General features: G+C 52.4%; 1 protein-coding gene across 1 annotated transcript; it reads left to right on the plus strand.

Annotated features, from left to right (window-relative positions):
- Positions 1-861: 861 nt before the first annotated feature.
- On the plus strand, positions 862-19,650 carry MSH5 (mutS homolog 5). Its single transcript, XM_075554161.1, has 24 exons — positions 862-1,379; positions 2,832-2,955; positions 3,381-3,461; positions 3,608-3,670; positions 4,787-4,908; positions 5,075-5,184; positions 5,607-5,642; positions 5,979-6,061; positions 6,929-6,974; positions 11,307-11,445; positions 11,589-11,651; positions 15,293-15,421; positions 15,917-15,989; positions 16,129-16,238; positions 16,438-16,518; positions 16,894-16,981; positions 17,220-17,409; positions 17,487-17,613; positions 17,919-18,068; positions 18,407-18,481; positions 18,630-18,773; positions 18,908-19,045; positions 19,172-19,245; positions 19,476-19,650. Exons 1-24 carry the CDS (start codon positions 1,230-1,232, stop codon positions 19,585-19,587), a joined length of 2,508 nt encoding a protein of 835 aa, XP_075410276.1. The 5' UTR covers positions 862-1,229; the 3' UTR covers positions 19,588-19,650.
- The last annotated feature ends 895 nt before the right edge of the window (positions 19,651-20,545 follow it).

The raw sequence follows: 20,545 nt of genomic DNA on the forward strand, positions 1-20,545 counted from the left end.
GGTGGTCTTATCATATCTATTTATCTGCTGGAATTTGGTGTAATTTGAGGGCCTGATAATTCTAAATTAGGCCCTGAGGTGCCCTGTGGGGGTGGTCATACTTTGCACCCAGCAAATATGCAAAGGAGGGTGGAGATCAGAGAAGTCTCACTTCTTATATCCGTTTATTTATTTAAAACACTCATGTAGCTCTTGCTATGTTTGACAGGCACTGGTCTAAGCTCTTGATACATATTAACTCCCAGGGGACAAATATTAACTTAGTTTTTGGCACAAGCTGAATTAATGTTGCTTATCGCCCCTCTCTGAAGGAGCAATGATGGCCAGTGGTTTAAGCGTTGGGCTGCTGCCCATGATGTCTGCTTCCCCCAACAATTTAGTTCCGAAAATCCAGTGAAACCATTCTGCTCTGTCCTAAGGGTCCGAGAGGATGCGGCATGGACTTGGGGCAATGGGTCACTGGGTAGCCTAACTCTCCAGAAAGAATGCGGCTCTGGCCCTTTAAGGCGGGGCTCCTCCCCCAGCCCTCCCAGCGCCCCCAGCCCTTTCCAGGAAGCGCGGGGCCCCCGCGGGGCTGCAGGCTTTCTCTGCACCCCGGGTCAATCAGCCCAGGAACGCCAAGGGCCAGCGGCTGCTAAGCAACGGTAGGGGGCGGGAAGTTTGAAGCGTGAGGGCACCGCCCTGAAGGTGCACAGACCAATCAGCATCCAGCTTCCTCGCGCCTGCGGTCCCCGCCTCCTCGTCTCGTTCGATCCGGGTCTCTCCGGCCAATAGCAGCCAGGAGGGCGGGACGTGTGCGCGCGCACCCCGCCCTCGCGCCGGCGCGCTCTTCGGACAGGCTGCCCGCCGCGCTCTGAGAGGCCCACACGCGCCGCTCGCTACCTAGGTGACGGAAAAGGCGGGAAAACGCCGCGAGTGGCGGCTGCCAAAATAAGGAATTCTGGAATTGGGGGGCAGCGAAGCTAGGGGGAAGGGCACAGCTCCTCTGTGTGGGCCCCGTGTCCCCTGATCGCGCGCCCTTACAAAGGACAACCGCTGCGTGACAGAAACCAGGTCGACGGAGTCTCCACAAGCTGAACCTTAGAGAGCGATCAGATCCCCCCACACCTACGCTCCTGGGGCCCTGCCCCTCGCCCCTCCTCAGAAATCCTTTCGGCGCCCCGCGGCTTCACGGGCGAACCCCGACCCGACCCGCTGCCGCCTTCTGTGTTTCTGCAGCGCCGTGGGCCATGGCCTCCGTGAGCGCGACCCCCGGCCGGACGCCGCCGCCGCCGCCGCAGGGACCCGGGGCCGAGCCGGCCTCCGCCGTCCTCCCGCTGGGGGCCCGGGGCCCGGCCCTTGGGGAGGCCGAGGACGACGACGAGGACGAGCAGGCCGAGGTCATGTCAGGGGAGAGCGTTATGGAGTGTTAGGAGACCAGAGGTTCCTTAGAGTCCCGCCGAGCCACTTAGCTCCACATTTACCGAATTTGGGGGTGGGGTGATCATGCCTACCTCAGAGATTGGTAAAATTAGTACAAATAAATAATACGTGGCGTGAGGAGCTTCAGGGGGTGCTGCGGGGCATTTAACGGGATATTGTTGATTTCATTAATTTGCTCTTTTTAATCGTTTTATTAGGGGCTCATACAACTCTTAGCACAATCCATCCATACAACAATTGTGTAAAGCACATCTGTACATTCATTGCCCTCATCATTCTCAAAACATTTGCTCTCCACTTAAGCCCCTGGGATCAGCTCCTCATTTTCCCCCTCCCTCCCCGCTCCCCCTTCCCTCATGAGCCCTTGATAATTTATAAATTATTATTTTGTTATATCTTTCCCTGTCCAACGTCTCCCTTCACCCACTTTTCTGTTGTCCGACCCCCAGGGAGGAGGTCACATGTAGATCCTTGTAATCAGTTCCCCCTTTCCAACCCACTTTCTCTCTACGCTCCCAGTATCGCCACTCACACCCCTGGTCCTGAAGGGATCATCCGCTCTGAATTCCCTGTGTTTCGGTTCATATCTGTACCAGTGTGCAAGTGTCCATCCTCTGGTCTAGCCAGACTTGCAAGGTAGAACTGGAATCATGAGAGGGGGAGGGGGGAGAAGCATTTAGGAACTAGAGGAAAGTTGTATGTTTCATCGTTGCTACATCGCACCCTGTCTGGCTCGTCTCCTCCCCGAGACCCCTCTGCAAGGGGATCTCCAGTGGCCTACAAATGGCCTTTGGGTTGATTTCATTTCTTGAGATGGGCCCTGTTAACGTGTACCGTGTGCTTAAAAAAAAAATCCCTCCAGATTCTTTACGTGGCTAAGGAAAAAAAAAGGAAAGAAGGAAAAGTAAAACTGAAATGGACTTAGAGCCATCGGTGACAAACACGTTCATTTTAAAAGAATGGTTTGCTGTAGGCTGCTAGCCTAAAGGTATAGGGTAGGAACCTCTTCGTGGCACAGCAGAAGAAAGGTCTGGCAAACTGCTTCTGAGATTGTTAGTTGCTACGATTTCAGCTTTGACAGATAGTGACTCCATGTGACAGAGTAGAACAGCCCTCTGTGATTTCCTTGCCTGTAATTGTTACAGGAGTAGATTACCAGGGAGCAGGTTGCTAGATCTTTCTCCAGGCAACTGCTAGGTCAGCTTGAAATACCAACCTTTGGGTTAGCGGTGAAGTGCTTCACTGCTGCCACATTAAGGCCCCTTCTGTAGCGGTGATCACCAAGAGGCCCACAGCACAGTTTGACTGTGTATCACACGGAGTCTCTTAAAGTCAGAATTGACGGAAAGACACCCCTTATCATGACGGTATAATGATTCACATACCTTGGTTTCTCCCTTGCTGAACAGATCCATCTGTGTGTGCTGTGGAATTCAGGATTCTTGGGCATTGCCTACTATGACACGAGTGACTCCACCATCCATTTCATGCCAGATGCCCCGGATCACGAGTCCCTCAAGCTTCTCCAGAGAGGTGGGGACAGAAGCATGACTCCCCCTATTCTCTGGGGCTCAGTGTGAATCTCCCATATTCATATGCCCTTAACCCCACTCACTCTGTATAGCATTTTAGTAGTTGACACCCAGCCACTTCATATTGCTCTTAGGAATTCATTTCACTACTCGGTTATGTATTAGGTATTTATTATGTGTCAGGTGCTGGAGATAAAGTACTACTGTGAATCAGTCACCTCTCACTTCCCGTAGTTTATAGCCAAGGACAAAGTCTCCAAGACAAGCCTCTACCTTTCATCCTATCTCTCAGCTCAGCCAGTCTCAGCACTCCTTGCCCTTAGGGAAGAAATAAAGTCTCAAAGGGTGCAAAAGGCTAGCTAGGAGAGGTCCCATTTCGTCAACAGATGAAGATCTTACTCATTAAGATTCCATTCTCTTTCCAAGTTCTGGATGAAGTCAGTCCTCGGTCCATTGTTACAAGCGCCAAACAGGATGAAACTATGTCACAGTTTCTGGGGAAGCTGGGTAAGGACTGGGCAAGGTATGGACTGTTCCAGAAGACAGGCTGGGTCTGGAGGGAATCTACTAGATTCTAGCTAGAACCTAGACTGGGCAGAGGCAGAACTTACATGGACAGGGTCATAGCCTCTTCTCTTTTGCCTCCCTCACAGCTTCCCGGGAGCACACAGAGCCTCAGAGACCGGAAATTATCTTTTTGCCCAGTGTGGATTTTGGTATCACCTTCCTTTTGCTTTGCTCTATTCCCCATTCCTGTTTCCCAACTCCTTCTCCTCCTGCCTAACATCCTGCTGTCTACTGTTTTAATGTTCTCCCCCTTAGCTTTATTCTTCTCCCAACCTGAGCATCCTCCATGGCCCTAGCACTAGTCTCTGCAAGATCTTTCCTGGCCCCTTCCCTGTGATAAGCTTTGGACCTAGAGCATTAGTGCAATTAATTCTTATTCATTTATTTAATTTTTAAATTAGTTCTTGCATTAATACCGTCCTTTTGTTTTTAATCAAAAGCCCCCTATTCCAAGCTATCTTAGTCTCCTCCTGGGTCATTTATCTTTCTGAGGTTGTGTTCTCTGATAGCTTTACTTGATATGTAGCATGAAAGGAGACTCGTACTGAGGCTAAACATTCAGCTCTTCGCTTCAGCTAACTGCCTACGGGAACTTGGGCAAGCCATGCCATCTCTCTGGCTTCCATCGCCTCATTCTTAAAATGGGATGAAAAAGTGCGATCGTTAATCTCCTGTTTCTTCTTCTTCTTTTTTTAACAGTTGAATTAGCCCGTCGATCCACGTGTCACACGATTCAGTAAATCAGTCACATCAAGAAGAGCTGTACAATTGTCACCACATTCAGTTCTAGAATGTTTTCTTCCTTGTCCTCATTGCTTTCACGTGATTGTTAGTATTTCTTTAATTGGGACAAAAACAGACACAACAAAACTTTCTCCAATTCAGCAGTTTCTACATGTATAATTCAGTGCCATTGATTGTACTCTTTGTGTTGTAAAACCATTATTGATATCCATTTCCAAATGATTCCACCTGCATTAACATAAACTCAATGCTGCCTGAGCAACACCTCTTCCTCCTTCCCCCATGATAACTATTGGTCACCTTTGGCTTCTTTTATTTTTCCTTTTTTGGGTGGTTTTCTCGATAGAGTGTTCACATAGCATACACTTCTATAGTTAAATCGCTTTTTAAAGAATTGTATATACATCATCCTAATCATGTTCCCCCCCCTCCAATTTCTTCTAGTTCTGGATTCAGAACTAGTTCAGAACTGACTCAGTGACTGCCCGCTCCCCTCTTTCTTCTTCCTTCCCCTCAAGTAGGTCTGGAGATAAGCAAACAGCGCCTCCTCTCTGGGAACTACTCCTTCATCCCAGACTCCATGACTGCCACGGAGAAAATCCTGTTCCTCTCCTCCATCATTCCCTTTGACTGCCTCCTCACGGTGAGATGGGGTCTGGGGAATAAGGCTGGGATGAGGTAGGTTGGAGAGAGGCCCCAGCACCTGAGACTTAGGGTGGAGTCCTGAGCCTTGGAAATGAGGACAAATCATCTTCTTGGGTGTTGTCCCGGCTCCAGGATACTGAACTTGACCCCGAATCCACTTCCAGGTTCGAGCTCTGGGAGGGCTGCTCAAGTTCCTGGGTCGAAGAAGAATCGGAGTGGAGCTGGAAGCCTCTGACGTCAGCGTCCCCATCCTGGGCTTTAAGAAATTTGTGTTGTAGGTTATTGACCTGGTGGGATTCCAAAACTCACTGCTACTGAGTTGATTCTGACTTCTGCTGACCCTATCGGACAGGGCAGGACGACCCCTGTGAATTTCCGAGACTGTAAATCTACTAGAAAAAGCCCCCTCTTTTCAGCAGTTGGTGGTTTTGAACTGCTTACCTTGTGGTTCGCAGCCCAACACAGAACCACTATACTACCAGGATTTCCTGGTAGGATTTGATGGCCTGTAACCCCTACAGAATAAGGATCAGGGTCAGGAACCCCAGGGTCAAGGGTTCTAGGGCACAAAGGAGAACCCGAGGGTTGTGGCGCGCTAGGAAGATGACAGAGATGGTGGGATTCAACGGTGAGTGTGGGAGGCGAGTCGAACTTCCGGTGTTCCAGCCACCTTCCTTCTGTTTGTCTTGTTCTCAGGACCCATCTGGTGAGCATAGACCAAGACACTTACAGGTATGGGGGTGGAGGCAGGCTGCCGTCTCTGGTGTGGGACAGGGATCAAGCCAAATGCTTCTCATAATCCTGGGGAGGCTTCAGTTTCCCTAATCCTAATCCTGGGCTATCAGGATCTCTCTCCTTGAAGGAAAAGGAAGAGAGGCAGGAGAAGCACAAAGGTTTCCCTCTCTTTGTTTAAAGGGAGAAACTGAGGCTTGGAGAAGGGAGGGGCAGTCCTCACATCAAGGACTTAGCTCAGGAGAATGTGTCATACCCTTTTCTCAGTCCCCACACCCCAACGTCTTAAAAAACTCAAGCCTTCGGTGACCCCAGACCCTTCCATTTCTCCGACAGCGTTTTGCAGATATTTAAGAGCGAGTCTCACCCCTCGGTGTACAAAGTGGCCACAGGTCTGAAGGAGGGGCTCAGCCTTTTTGGTAGGTGTGACTCATCTTCCCCCATCTAGCCAGAAAGGCTGTGGCCTCCAACCATGTGCCCCAGTCCTCCCTTCCTACTTTACCCCCGCTGCTGGGGGTCACCTCCACTCGAGCTAGGTTTCTTAGCGCAGTGGCTACATGCTGGCCTGCGATCCCATAGTCGGCAGCTTGAAACCACCAGCAGGTTTATGGGAGAAGACTGGGCTGCCTACTTAAATAATGCCAGGCTTGGAAACCCGCCTGGCCCTCGCTGTGAGTCAGCAAGTTTGGCTTTTTCTTTTCTTTTTTTTCTGTCCCCTCTGAGCTGGGGCTTCTCCCCATGCCCCGTAAGGGTGCCGTGTCCTTTGCACATAGACTATTAGTTTACCAAACCCATAGTCTTTTTCAGGGTTTGTCTGAATGTTTCCACTTCAGACACCCATTGGGGACTCTAGGAAGGCCCCAGGTGTAAAGACCCGGTATGGACATGCTTGACTAGGATTTGCATAGACTTTATCACTTGTTTTTTGACTTTAGGGTGTGTTAGGGGTATCGCTGCACACACATCCCTCCCCGTATCTACTTGGTTTCACTCTGCAGGCCTCAGTGGACCGGTTGTGTCTGATGTTTGCATATGTGTGTTGGGCTCTTTGTAAGGCAAAGTCTGCCTGCTCAGTGTATTTCCTGCCTGAGTGTCACTGCCAAGGCTGATATAGGAGTCCCAGCTCAGGCAGGTGACCACAGCCACGCTCTCCGGCTTTGGCTACCTTTGTGTCCTGTATCTATCTGGGCAACGCCTCCAGCCAGCCTGTCCAACGCCCACACCCACACATTCCTTTCTGGGTCTCTGCTGCTAACCACCACACCCTCCCCTCCCCTCCCCGACAGGAATCCTCAACAGATGCCGCTGTAAGTGGGGAGAAAAGCTGCTCAGGTGAGTGGCTCATGTGCATACTACACAACTTTCATGTACACACTGTGTACTCTATACTGCTACTGTACACAGACTCACACACTGGCCCTACGCCCATCTAGTAATGATAGCAATTGCCTTTTGCCCAGGGCTGGCAAAGTGCATTTAATCCTACCAACAACACCCCCTTGGTAGCTAGTGTTAGCCTCATTTCTGTGGTCAGCAGATACACACACACACCTCCATTGAGGTTCCCCAGACTCGCGCACATACCAGCAGGAGAAACACACCCGTGAAGCACTAGTGTGCCCACGGAATGCCTCCACGACAATGGAAACATCACACACAGTTCAGATCGGAGCTCCTCTCTGATGGCTCTCAAAGCCAGCCTGTGTCTCTAGTCCCTAGCTCTGTGTGTGGGAAGCTCATTGGAGATCCTCACCAGCCAGCTCAGACTCGGAACAGACACCCACCAGACCCATCTCTCCTCCTGCCTCCCTGTCTTGGTTATTGGCATTGCTGGCAATCGAGTTTCTCAAGCTATTTTGGTCGGATGGCTCCCGCCCAGCCCCTACTCTCTCTATTCAATTATTCATTAAGGCCTATTGATTTGACCCTGAAATGTCACAGCCACCGCTCTCATTCTGGCTAGCATCATTTTTATCCTGGAGTATTGAATTTGCTCTTAAATTGGTCTCTGCCTTTAGTCTGTCTTTTTTTTTTTTTCAATCCACCCTTGCTAAAATATTCTTTATTCCAACCCAGAGATCCGACAATGCCATGCTGCTTTCCATACAGCTTAAACAGAAAACAAAACAACATCAACAACAAAGCAAACCTCAACCTCAGGAGGCCTCCCACTTCCCTGCAGGATGAATCTAGGCATTCTCTGAAGCAGGACGCTCAGGGCCCCTCCCATTTACCCCCAACATTTATGTCCAGGTTTGCCCTACCCCAAACCCTTCCCTTCAGGGCCCACTGTCTTTTCCAATCATTTTGGGGCGCAGGCACTCTGGAGCACCGGGCCTGCTCCCTCCAGAAAGTCTTTCTCCGGTGCTCTGCTTGTCAAAGTCTCACCTTCTCTCCAAAGTGCAGCACAACAATCTCCTTTTTGGCGATATTTTCACAAGGCACCTGTCGGGGGCTGACACCCACCCACCCGCCTGTGTGCGCACTTAGTGCTTGTTTATGTTCTTCTGGCTGCGCTAGCACCACAGGTGAGAGCTAGCGGTCTGTGGGTCTGCCCGCCCTCACAAGTGAAGGAACTGTGTGCCCTCGCCGTTCTTGCTACCTTAGCGCCTGGCGCCTGGCCTTGTACCTGGCAGCGCTCAGTGGAGGAGCATGGTGTGTGAACTCAAAGGCACCGGCCCCCCCTCTTCTAAGCTCGCAGAGCCGAAGTCTCTCTAGCCTAAACAGCAGCAACAAACCCCAAACCTACTGCCACTGAGTCCACTCAGACTCAGCAACGCTACAGAAGGGCTTTTGGAGACTAAATCTCCATGGCAGCAGACCACCTCATTTTTCTCGGGAGCTCCTGCGAACCACCAGCCTTACGGTTAGCAGCCTAGTGCCTGACACGCAGCGCCACGGGGGACACAATTCTTCCCCCACCTCACCCGCCCTGCCATGGGTATCTTTCAGAGGTTCATTGTGAATAATTTCTGAGGTCACCTCCAGGTAATTGGTGGCGTAATTTAATTGCCCACAAAGTGCCAGTGCTTCAGGTGCAGCTCTCTAAGCTCAGTGGGATGGGAGGGAAGAGACAACCTAGATAAGAGTGGGAGAGGAATACGGGTCCCCCAGATGGGGTCTGGAACGGCACTGAAGCATAACCTAGATGATGAATGGATGACCCAGCTGCCAAAAACTCCACAGAGCCTCAGGAAGGTGACTGAACGTCATAGTGTGCCTGGAAGAGCGCCGTCACTAGGACATTCCTGTGGTCTGGAGACCCACACTGGAGAGCCAGCTGTGCTGTGTACCAGCAGCATGACTTTACACAAGTTGCTTGTCTTCTTGGCTGTGCTATGAGGGAGCTTGGCTTGACTAGCTCTCTGGTAGCACTGTTGGGTAAGTGTTGGGCTGCTAACCTCAAGGTCAGCAGTTCAAGACCACCAGCCACACTGCAGGAGGAAAAAGGAGCCTTTCTGTTCTCGGAAAGAGTTCCGGTCTCAGAAACCCACGGGGTTGGTTCTACCCTGCCCATATAAGGTCACTGTGAATCAGAATTGTTTTGGTGGCAGTGAGTTTGAGTGGTGTTGCTTCCTTTCATTTTTTTAGGTATCTAGTGGTGCTGTTGGGTAAGGTCAAGGTCACCAGTTCAAATCCACCAGCTGTCCAAGGGAGCAAGATTATGCTGTCTGCTTTGAAAAAGATTCTAGCCGGGGAATCCCTATACTGGGTCACTATGGGTCACAATTGGGCGAGTGGCGGTGGGTTAGGTAATCACCAAGATGCCTTCTGACACTAGCCATTTATGAGCCAGAGACAGCGAGGTGGTTGTTTTAACAAGTCAGTTAGCTTGGTGAATCTTACATGGGAACAGCTATTCACAGACTGAGGCATCCTAGTGGCACAGTGGGTTAAGCAGTGTGAAAGGTCGGTGATTCAAACCCACCAGCCAGGAGAAAGTGAGCTGTCTGCTCCCCAGAAGATTCCTCGTCTTGGAGACTTGGAAACCATAAGGGGCAGTCCTAGTCTGCCCTCCAGGACGGCTGTGAGCCAGAACCGGTGCAGTGGCAGAGGGTTTACCCGCAGAGTGCTCTGCCCTGCCTTGGCCGGACCCCTCTGTGGCCACCAGCAGAGAGGTTCGGAAACCTACCTTGGAATTGAGTTGAGACCCTGCCTCACTGTAACCTGGCGTTCTCTAGCCCAGACTTAACTGGCCACAGACCCCAGTGGGAGGTGCACATCCTCATGCCCCAAGACCTCCACACCTTGACTCTGGACCAAGGTGGAATACCTAATGACCTCCTGTGATTTAGAAATGGAAAAGGACATCACACTTGCTTGGGAAAGTAGAAAGACTGCAGGAAAGAGGAAGGCCCGTGGCGAGATGGGATCACACAGTGCCTGCAACAGTGGGCTGAAACAGGACAACAGTTGTGAGGATGCGGCAGGACCAGATGGTATTGCAACGAGTCAGAACCAACAGGACCAGGACGGCACCTAACAAAAATCCCAGGGCTCACAAGCTCCTACCGATTCTCATACTCTTCATAGCCACAGAGAGATGGGGCAGTTCAGGCGAGACATCTGTTTCTGTGAGTTTGACTCCTTAAGCAATGCCTCTGACACAAAGTTACAAACGTCTGTATCCGTTGATAGGCCTCCCTCCTTCATCCTTCTGTCTGTCCTGCAGAGAGGACCATGATTATGCGCCCACATATCATTATTTCACATGGGGACCATGATGCTTTTTCCCAGGAAGAACCTCAAAAGACTAATTTCACAGCTAAAAAAGATGAGCGGATATTGATTCACCCCCTCCTACTCAGCCAGAGAGAGAGAGTCGTCGGAGTGCTGGCACAGAAATACCTCACCACACTGCTCTTCATCTCAAATATTGACACGCTCCACCACACATCCACATGGAACGACACATGCTCCTGCCCGTGGTGACAGGAACCTGCAGGCAGTCATGCTCACTCCAGGTGCTTTTCAGTAGCTACATGGAACGACACCAGCAGCAAATGTGTCAGACACACCCGGGCTTTGTTTTCACAAGAACGGGCACATTCAGGGTGATATGACTGTAGAACCAAGCTTTGTTTTCAGAAGAGACTCGTCGCCTTTCCAAAATGGGGATGGCTTTCACAGACTCAGGGGCCCTGGGTTAAGCAATGGGAAAAGCTGGTGGTTCAGCCCACCAACTGGGAGAAAGGTGAGATGGTCTGCTTCCGAACAGATGTACAATCTTGGAAAACATCAGGAGCAATTCTGCCTGGTCCTGAAGGGTGGCTGTGGATTGGAATTGACTCAACAGCAGTAGGCTTATCCGTTGATTGGCCTGTCCTGCCTTGTCTCAAACCATCTGTGGTCAAGAGTTTCTATTTCTTCTCACTACCATCAAATTGATTCCAACTCATAGCAAGTGACCCTTTAGAACGGGGTAGAACTGCCCCTGTGGGTTTCTGAGACTTTAAATCTTTAAGAGATTAGAACGCCTCATCTTTCTCCAAAGGAGCAGCTGGTGGTCTCAAACTTTTATCCTTGTAGCCCAACATGTAGGCACCAGGCCTCCTTTCGTATAGACTACCGAAATTCTCAGGGCCTCCAGCCACCCATGTTGGCAGATTGAGATCCAGACAACAGCAAGAGCAATCAGGATCTTTTACCCCCATTCCCTTCCAGGCTATGGTTCACACGCCCAACTCGAGACCTGGGGGAGCTAAATTCCCGTCTGGAAGTCATTCAGTTTTTCCTGCTACCTCAGAATCAGGACATGGCTCAGATACTGCATCGGCTGCTGGGTCACATCAAGAATGTGCCTGTGAGCAGGAAGTTTTCATGCCCAGGGCTGGGGGGCAGGGCTGGGGGAGGTGGTTCAGGGCTGATAGTGGCCCTTGCACTTCTTGAAGGGAGTTGGGTCGGGGAGGGAAAAGAGCAGCTGTCTGTCCTCTTGTCTGACTGCAGCTGATTCTGAGACGCATGAAGTTATCCCACACCAAAGTCAGTGACTGGCAGGTTCTATACAAGGTAAGGCTTCCCTTCCTGAAACCCAGAGCCCAGACTGAGCCCCCTCAGTGTCTGCTCTAGACTCCCTGGATTCTGGTCACCCTGCCCCAACTTCACCCCAACACTTCAAAACAAACCAAAAATAACTTTATATCATGAGCCCCCAATAAAAAGATTTAAAAAAACAAAAAATTTATGAAAAATCTCAAAGATAGAATGATGAACCCCTTCAACGCTTACGTATGCTAATCTTTTTTTTTATCTATATGTTTCCGTACTTTCACCTTCCTGGATGCTTATTGAATTTGTTGTTAAGGACACACACGCAGCAGAATACTAATTCAACAGTGTGCACCTGTGCGATCCCATGACGTTGACTGCGTTCCTTGAGTTGTCTGAGTTGTTCTTCCATGAACACAGACTCTCAGAACCACAATTGCAATGGTCAGTTTGACCCCATCTTCAAACAAACAAACATGCTCATTGCCATTGAGTCGATTCTGACTCTCAGCAACCTTATAGGAAGGGGGGTTGTTAAACCTGTGGGTTTCAGACATGGGCACTCTTTCTAGGAGTAGAAAGCCTCATCTTTCTCCCTTGATTCCATAGAAAGAGCTCATCAGTGAACACAGTGCTCAAGGCAACCCGTCTTTCTTAATTAAGCCACACCATTACCTGGTTTAAAGAACACTTCCAGGAGCATTTTTAAGGTTTAAAGATTATATCAGGACAATAGATGCAGGGATTTGCCTCACCCCGATGGTTTTCCTGAATCAATGTGACACAAACACCAGCCATCATGTAATTTCATCCATAAAGATTTCTGTGATTCCTAAAAGAAAATAATTCTGAAGAAGAATCACACCATGATCTTACTTGACAACAAACAGTTCTTTAATATCATCCAATATCGGATGTAGAAATCTCCACTTGTGAATTCGATGGCATGGGTTTTTTTTTATGGTTTGTTAGAATTAGGATCCAAATATAATTAACCTCTGACCATGGGATGAGGTCTCATGTGTCTCCCCCATCTGTGGGTTCCTTCTCCAGCTGTCTCCTCTCTCCTGTTACTGTCAGGCATCCATTTTATCTAGGGCTTTCTGCTTTTTGCTGCCCCTCCACATGTCAGCAAGCATGATATCCTTCTGTAAGGACTGGTCTCTCCTGGCAGCATGTTCAAAGTTTGTGAGATGTGTGCCGAAGTCTTGCCATCAGGCCTTTCAGGAAGATTCTGGCTATTATTTCTTGAGGAAACCTGATGATTTAGCCTAGTTTGCTTTTGTCTGGATTTTGCTGATTACTTCCCCTGGGTCTTTTTCACACCCCTCTCACCTCTGTTTTCTAGAAATTAATAGCGGAATCGAGACACTTAACAGGTTCAGGTTTGACTTTTGTTTTTTTCCTCTCAAGATTCTCTTAAGTGAGGATGTACTGTCTGTGTTGTTAGCAACCTGTGATGTGGAATGCCTGAATCACGAATTCTTTAGGGGCTGGAAAGTCACGTTCTTGGAAGTGCCATTCCTTCTTTTACTAGCCGGAACGCTTCTGTAACGAGCAATCTCCTCCCCTCGACCACTTGGTTGTCCAGTGATACAGCTCATATAGAAAGCGGCTTCGTTCAATTCCTGCCTTTACTGACTAGTTATCAAAATAGTAAACAAGTTCTGTGGTAGTCTCCAAGGTGGCCCATGAGCCCTTCATAGGGCTGCTGACAGGCCAGGTTCCCCACCTCCCCATCTGAAAGGAGAGCACGCCATGAGATGGCAATAAAGAGGAGACTCTATTAGCATTCGTGTACAGGGGAAACATTTTGAGCTTTCCCAGACCCCCAAAAGAACCACCAAATAGCAAAACTCTGGGGGAGGGCGGTGTTGGGGTGCAAGGTCAGCACTTCGAAACCACTAGGCCCTTTGAGGGAGGGAAGGAATTTTTATTCCTGTAAAGAGTTACAGTCTTGGAAACTCACAAAGGCAGTTCTACCTTGCCCTATAGGGTCGCTGTGAGTCGGCATTGACTTGAAGGCAGTGAGGGTCTTTGCTTGGTTTTTGGTTCAGCCAATGCTAACATAAGGTGTGCAGCCACAGTTCAAAGCTCTGACAGTTGGCTGTGCTGCACATGTTCCTGGGGGAAGGATCCTGCCCACTCTATTCTTTTTTTTCTCTTTCCAGTTTCTCTTTGATTGAGGTCTCTTGCAATGCTTATTACAATCCATACATCAATTGTTTCAGGCATATTTGCACAGCATCATTCTTTCCTAGACAGTTACTTTCTATTGAGCCCTTGCCATTTTTTAAAAAAACATTTTATTAGGGGCTCATACAACTCTTATCACAATCCATACATATACATACATCAATGGTTTAAAGCACATCTGTACATTCTTTGCCCTCATCATTTTCAAAGCATTTGCTCTCCACTTAAGCCCTTTGCATCAGGTCCTCTTTTTTTCCCCCCCTCTCTCCCCACTCCCCCCTCCCTCATGAGCCCTTGATAATTTATAGATTATTATTTTGTCATATCTTGCCCTGTCTGGCGTCTCCCTTCACCCCCTTCTCTGTTGTCTTGTCCGTCCCCCAGGGAGGAGGTCACATGTTGAGCCCTTGCCATTCTTATTGCTGGAGGGAAAGCCCCACTTCTTTACTGGCTCACTGGAAAGCTGCGCGCTAGCTTTACTTTTCTCCCCTTTGCATAAAAGTGAAAATCTTCAGCTTTCTTTCGGCTAGTAAGAACACACACACATATCAATCAAAACCAAACTCACTGCCATCGAGTTGATTGCAACGTACAGCGAGCGACCTTGTAGGACAGGGTCGAAGTACCGCTGTGTTGAGTTATGCAGACTAACTTTCCATAAGAGTAGAAGGCCCTGCCTCTCTCCCTTGGAGCTTCTGGTGATTTTGAACTGCTGACCTTGGCATGAGCAGGCCAGTGGGTAACCACTAAGTCACCAGGGCTCCTTCAGCACACCTATGGGTCTTTCATTAAAGCAAAGTGGCATCTAAAGCAGGATTTCAAAAAGGGAGCCATACCCGGATCACAAACTCAGGTGTGCTTCAGCCCCTGGGCCTTCCCCGCCCCCCCACTTTTTGCCTGTTCAAATGACTCCCATCTCCGGTCAGTTGGTTTCAGCAGCTTTAAACAGGACCTCAGTAGACCGCCATCGCTTCCTTGTTCACTAACATCTACCAGCTCTTTCCCTGGTGTCTGGTTCTGACGCGGAGTCAGCCATCTCTCCCAGGAGCCCTCGCTGTTCAGGATCACAGTCTAGGTGCTGCGGGTGCCCCTTTGCTTTAAGGCCCATTTTAGGGGCAAGCTCAGGAATCGCTTCTCTTTTTTAATAAAGCACACGGATTCTATTTTTAAGTCTTCTGAGTGTATGCCCCCCACCCTCTCCAGGCTGTGAGCTCCTCTGGGACAAGGCCAACATGTTACTTAGTGGTCAGGATAGCGCCTGTCACGGAGTTTAACAGATGGCTGCCATTTCCTCTCTCATGGTTTCTCTTTGCCTTTGAGGTCTCTGTGTTGTTGTGTTTTCTCCCCCCCCCCCCCCCCCCCCGCCCCGTTGGTCTTTGTTCCTCTCAGTCAGTCCATCGCTGTCCCTTCCCTTCAGCTGGGCCTGGCTGTGGACCGCCTCCCCGGCGCCCTCCCTCTCTCCGCAGACTGTGTACAGTGCCCTGGGCCTGAGGGATGCTTGCCGCGCCCTGCCCCAGGCCATCCAGCTCTTCCGCGACATTGCCCAGGAGTTCTCCGATGACCTGCACCACATTGCCAGCCTCATCGGGAAAGTGGTGAGAGAGAGGGGAGAGGCAGATGGCCTGCGGGGGAACGGGGGTGGGGGGGGAAGAGAAGTGGGTTGGAGAACTGGGAGGGACTAGGGTTGGGGGCAGAGGGGTTGGGGGGCGTGGGGAGCCTTGGTGCCGTAGTGATTATATTTTGGGCTGCTAACGTCAGTAGTTCAAAACCCCTCTGCCAGAGAGAGGGTTTTGACTCCTGTAAAAACCATCTTGGAAGCCCACAGGTGGGGCACCACCCTGTTCTGTAGGGTCACTGAGTCCGAGGCGACACAATGGCAGGGAGCTTGGGTTTGGGGTCTGGGGAATGTGGAAGATGGGAAAGTATGGAATTCTTTGAGGTCAGTGAAAATCGGGATGGCAGGAGGCAGTGGGGGAGCATCAGGATTACCTGGAGGGGAGGGCTGAAGCAGGGTCTCTGCAGGGAGCTGGGGCCCCAGGACAGCTGAGTAATGGTGCTGGGGGCGGGGAATGGGCCTTTTGTTTCCTTAGGTGGATTTTGAGGGCAGTCTTGCTGAAAACCGATTCACCGTGCTCCCCAACATAGATCCTGAAATTGATGAGAGTGAGTTAGGCGTCCAGATGGGCCTATGAGCCCCGGCACAAGGGCTGCCCATGATGGGGGTCCCACTGGCATCATCTTAGTAACCAGGGTCGGAAGATGAACCCACCCACCCTTCCTTTTGTGCCGGCTACCCTTCTAGAAAAACGGAAGCTGATGGGACTCCCCAGTTTCCTCACGGCGGTGGCCCGCAAGGAGCTGGAGACGCTGGACCCCCGCATCCCTTCGTGCAGTGTCATCTACATCCCTCTGGTGAGGGTGCGCCGGGGAACTCCAGGGCTTCTGAGAGGGGCGTGAGACTTAGGAGAGACATACTGGCAGATGAGAATATGTCGGGGGCGGGGGAAGTCTAAAGACCACCAACATTTTCTGGTGGCTCTGCCCCGGGGCTCTGGGCTTACACTAGGGAGAGAAGCTGCCCCATCAGTCACTCGCTCTGCTTTCTCTCTAGATCGGCTTCCTCCTTTCTCTCCCCCGCCTGCCTTTCATGGTAGAGGCCAGGGACTTTGAGATCGAGGGACTGGACTTCATGGTGAGCTGCTCAACCTGTGTCTGCGGGGCGGGACGGAAAATGAGTCAGGAGCTGAGGAAGACCGCACCCCTTCTGCACCCTAGTTTTACTTTGGATTTTCACCTGCTCTGAGACCAAGGGGAGAGCTGCAGGGGTGGGAGGCTGGAAGGGAGGCTCTGAACGGCCACTGCCATCGAGCCGATGCCAACGCACGGTGACCCTTTAGAACAGGGTAGAACTGTCCCGGTGGGTTTCTGAGACGGTACCTCTTTACGCGAGTAGCAAGTCCAGCCCCACTTGTAACGGAGACACCAGCAGGGCTCCCAGCGGTGGGGCTAGAAAGGTGGGCAAGGAGTGGAGGAGCCAAGCCTGCAGCTCAGGGCCCTGTGTGTCCAGTTTCTGTCGGAGGAGAAGCTGCATTATCGCAGTGCTCGCACCAAGGAGCTGGATGCGCTGCTGGGGGACCTGCACTGTGAGATCCGGGGTGAGGAGAAGCCAGCAGCTGGGCTCGGTGCGGGGACACAGCTTCGGGTATATCGAACAGGTTCTTTCTCTTCCTGCCGTTACTCTGCCTCCACGTATTCTCCTCTGAGGGTCTCTCAGGGCCCCCAGACTGTATCTATCTGCAAGCCTGTTTCCAAGACTCTCTGTAGATCTCTCCGTTGTCTCTGCTTCTGTCTCCCCTGCCCTGACTCCACGTTCCCTCCCCCACCGGCTCCCAGACCAGGAAACCCTGTTGATGCACCAGCTGCAGTGCCAGGTGCTGGCACGGGCAGCTGTCTTGACTCGGGTGTTGGACCTCGCTTCCCGCCTGGATGTCCTGCTGGCTCTGGCCAGCGCTGCCCGGGACTATGGCTACTCCAGGCCCCGCTACTCCTCCAGACTCCGTGGCGTGCGGATCCAGAATGGCAGGTGAGAACTGAGAAGGTGCCGGCCTGGGCTTCATCTTTGGGGCCCACGGGCTAGAGCAGGGCCTCTCCTCCCCCTAGACATCCTCTGATGGAACTCTGTGCCCGCACCTTCGTGCCCAACTCTGCAGACTGTGGAGGGGACCACGGGAGGATCAAGGTCATCACAGGGCCCAACTCCTCAGGGAAGAGCATATACCTCAAACAGGTGAGAGGAACCCCACTGCCCATGCCTCCGACACCCACCCCCGCTGACTGGCCAACCAGGACCCTCCAGCTCTGTACCCCATGAAAAGACCTCACAGGACCTGTTCTCCACCAGAGCGGCTAGTTCTTCCCAAGGGGTGCATGGTCTGCCCCATCTGTGAAGGGGCGCCTTCCTTTCCCAAGTCCGAGAGGAGAGGAACAACATGTTCTAGGGCCGTGTCCAGTCCTCCTGGCCTTGTCACTCCCACCCTCAGCATGCACGCAGGCCCCAGCGAGCCGCTGCCCCTCCCGTCCCCTTCTGTCCAGGTCGGCCTGATCACCTTCATGGCTCTGGTGGGCAGCTTTGTGCCAGCGCAGGACGTGGAGATCGGGGCAGTGGACGCCATCTTCACCCGAATCCATAGCTGCGAATCCATTTCCCTCGGCCTCTCCACCTTCATGATCGACCTCAACCAGGTCAGAGGAAGCCAGGGGTGGGTGGGGGTCTCCACCCTGAAAAATGCTCAGAGCAGGAAAACCGTTTCCTTCGCTTGCACGCCCTCTACAGGAGGGGTGGGGAACACCCGCTTGGGAGCCCGGTAGAACCCATGTGGTACACCTCCGTGGAACCTTTGCTTCTGGCGAGGCACGTTGGTCAAAAAACGGACGCACGGGCAAGACACGTGCCTGGCCACAAAGGGCGTAGTGGCGTGATAGTGCAGACACGTACAAGTGCTGTTGATGGCGCCCTGTGCTCTGCTCGGGTGGGTACAGGCCTCTCGCGGGTGCTAACCAAACCGTCCTTTGTCCGGCAGGTGGCAAAAGCAGTGAACAATGCCACTGAGCACTCCCTGGTCCTCATTGATGAATTTGGGAAGGGGACCAACACGGTGAGGGAGGACATGATCAGAGACCCAAAAGGGGGGATAGGGGTGGCGATGGAAATGGAGGGGGCTGAAGGAGCAGGACGGGGAAAGAGAGGGGAACAGTGGGGGGTGGGGTACAGAGGCCCACACCCTCACCCCTGCGCCTGCACAGGTGGATGGGCTCGCGCTTCTGGCGGCAGTGCTCCGACACTGGGTGGCACTCGGACCCAGCTGCCCCCAGATCTTGGTGGCCACCAACTTTCTGAGCCTCGTGCAGTTACAGCTGCTGCCGCAAGGACCCCTCATTCAGTATTTGGTGAGGAAGCCAATGTGGCCCCCAGGGCCCCCTTGGCTGAGTGGTCCTCCAGTCTTCCCCTCCCCCACACCGCGGGGGCCGGTGTCTCAGGGCAGGCGACAGGACTGCAATGTCCCCTTGGATTCTCGCCTCAGACCATGGAGACCTGTGAAGATGGGGGCGACCTTGTCTTCTTCTACCAGATCTGCGAAGGGGTGGCCAACGCCAGCCATGCCTCCCACACAGCTGCCCAGGCCGGCCTTCCGCACAAGCTCATCGCTCGGGGCAAGGAGGTGATGCACTGGAAACGTTCAGCCCCTTCCGTCTTCTTAGGGACCCGGGTTCTGAGCCCACACGAGATCTCTGACCCGTACTTCCTCTCCTCTCGGCCAATTCCCTCGCCTTCCTGTTGGTCCTAGGTCTCAGACTTGATCCGCAGTGGAAACCCCATCAGGCCCGCCAATGAGATGCTAAGGAAGACTCAACTGACAAAGTGAGCATGTGGCCCAGGGGCCTTGTTCTGGTCCCTCCTCCCTTTCTCAGGGACCCTCTTGTGCACACCTTCAGCCCTTTATCCCTCAGAGACCCCCTCTTTCTTCCTACCTACGTTCCCCCCACCTTCAAGGGCCCAGCTTTCCTGGGCTGCAGCTGCTCCCCACTTCTGAGAGATCCGCACCTCTCTTCCCCCCGCCGCTCAGTCTTGCTCTTCTCTCCCCCCTTCAGGTGCCAGACCTTGGTGGATACATTCCTGAAGCTGGATTTAGAAGACCCCAGCCTGGACTTGGACGTTTTCATGAGTCAGGAAGTGCTGCCTGTGGCCAGCTCTGTCCTCTGAGAGCCCTTCCTCTGCTCGGCCCAGCATCGCCCCAGTCCCCCTGCGAGACCCTGCATGCTTACCTCCCTGAATATTTTGTTTCCTAGTAGAAATAAAGTGTGTCTCCAGCAGAGTCATTGTTTCCTCAGACCCACACAAAAAAAGAGCCCGGAAGAAGCAGAACCACTCCCTGAGCTGGGCCAGAGGGCCCTGCCCACTCATGGAGAACATAGTGACCCTGCTGCAGGGAGACTGCTGCATTTAGCCCCAGGGGGTGGGGTGGGGGACAAAGCACTTTGGGGAGGCCTTAAGAACAGTTTCCAGGGCAGCCAGTTGCTGGGGATGATTCCCCATCAGTAGGAACAGCCCCTCTCAGGCAGACACAATGGAGAAGGCCCAGAGAAGGGGTGGAGGTGGGGGTGGGGGTGGGGTGGAGGGGCAGGGACCAGCCTGGATGTGCCATCCTTCCCACCTGAGAGCCATGGGGAGCAGGGCCCCTTGTGAGCTGCCCCCTACACTGCCCTGCTGCTGCCGCTGGGGACAAGCTGCCAAGACCCAGGGGCCTGGAGCTTCTTCCTCTGGGTGAGTATTAGCCAGAGGACACCCCTTCTCCTCAGGCCTGCCCCTATACTGTCATTCAACTTTAAGGACACCGAAGGAAGCTGTCCCCTTCCCCTGCCCTCCACGTGCTCAGTGGACAATGAGAGGGGGAGGCAGTGGGCCCGTGGTACCTCCTGCTTCCTGCCTTTCCCAGCTTCAGAGGATGCAGGCCCTGGACTGAGAAAAGGCCGTGCCTTGGCAGGGGCCGGAGCTGCTGGGACACCGCCAGGCCTGGTTTGGGGGCCATCTGCGGGAGGCCCACGGGCAGCAGCTACAACTGAGGACCCTTAGTGAGGTACAGGCTGGCCCTCTGGGTAGCAGGGGGAGGGGGAGCTGAGAAGTGTGCATACAGTGTGGAGAGGGGCGAGCTGATGGGCAG

This window comes from Tenrec ecaudatus, chromosome 7 (genome assembly GCF_050624435.1).
Source record: "Tenrec ecaudatus isolate mTenEca1 chromosome 7, mTenEca1.hap1, whole genome shotgun sequence".
NCBI lineage: Eukaryota > Metazoa > Chordata > Mammalia > Afrosoricida > Tenrecidae > Tenrec > Tenrec ecaudatus.

Bases quoted from the DNA above. Each gene is read 5' to 3' on its own strand.
- MSH5 (XM_075554161.1), top strand. From the start codon at position 1,230: ATGGCCTCCGTGAGCGCGACCCCCGGCCGGACGCCGCCGCCGCCGCCG. The intron at 17,614-17,918 runs GTGAGAGGAACC...CCTTCTGTCCAG, and splicing joins AGAGCATATACCTCAAACAG to GTCGGCCTGATCACCTTCAT. The intron at 19,046-19,171 runs GTGATGCACTGG...TGTTGGTCCTAG, and splicing joins TCATCGCTCGGGGCAAGGAG to GTCTCAGACTTGATCCGCAG.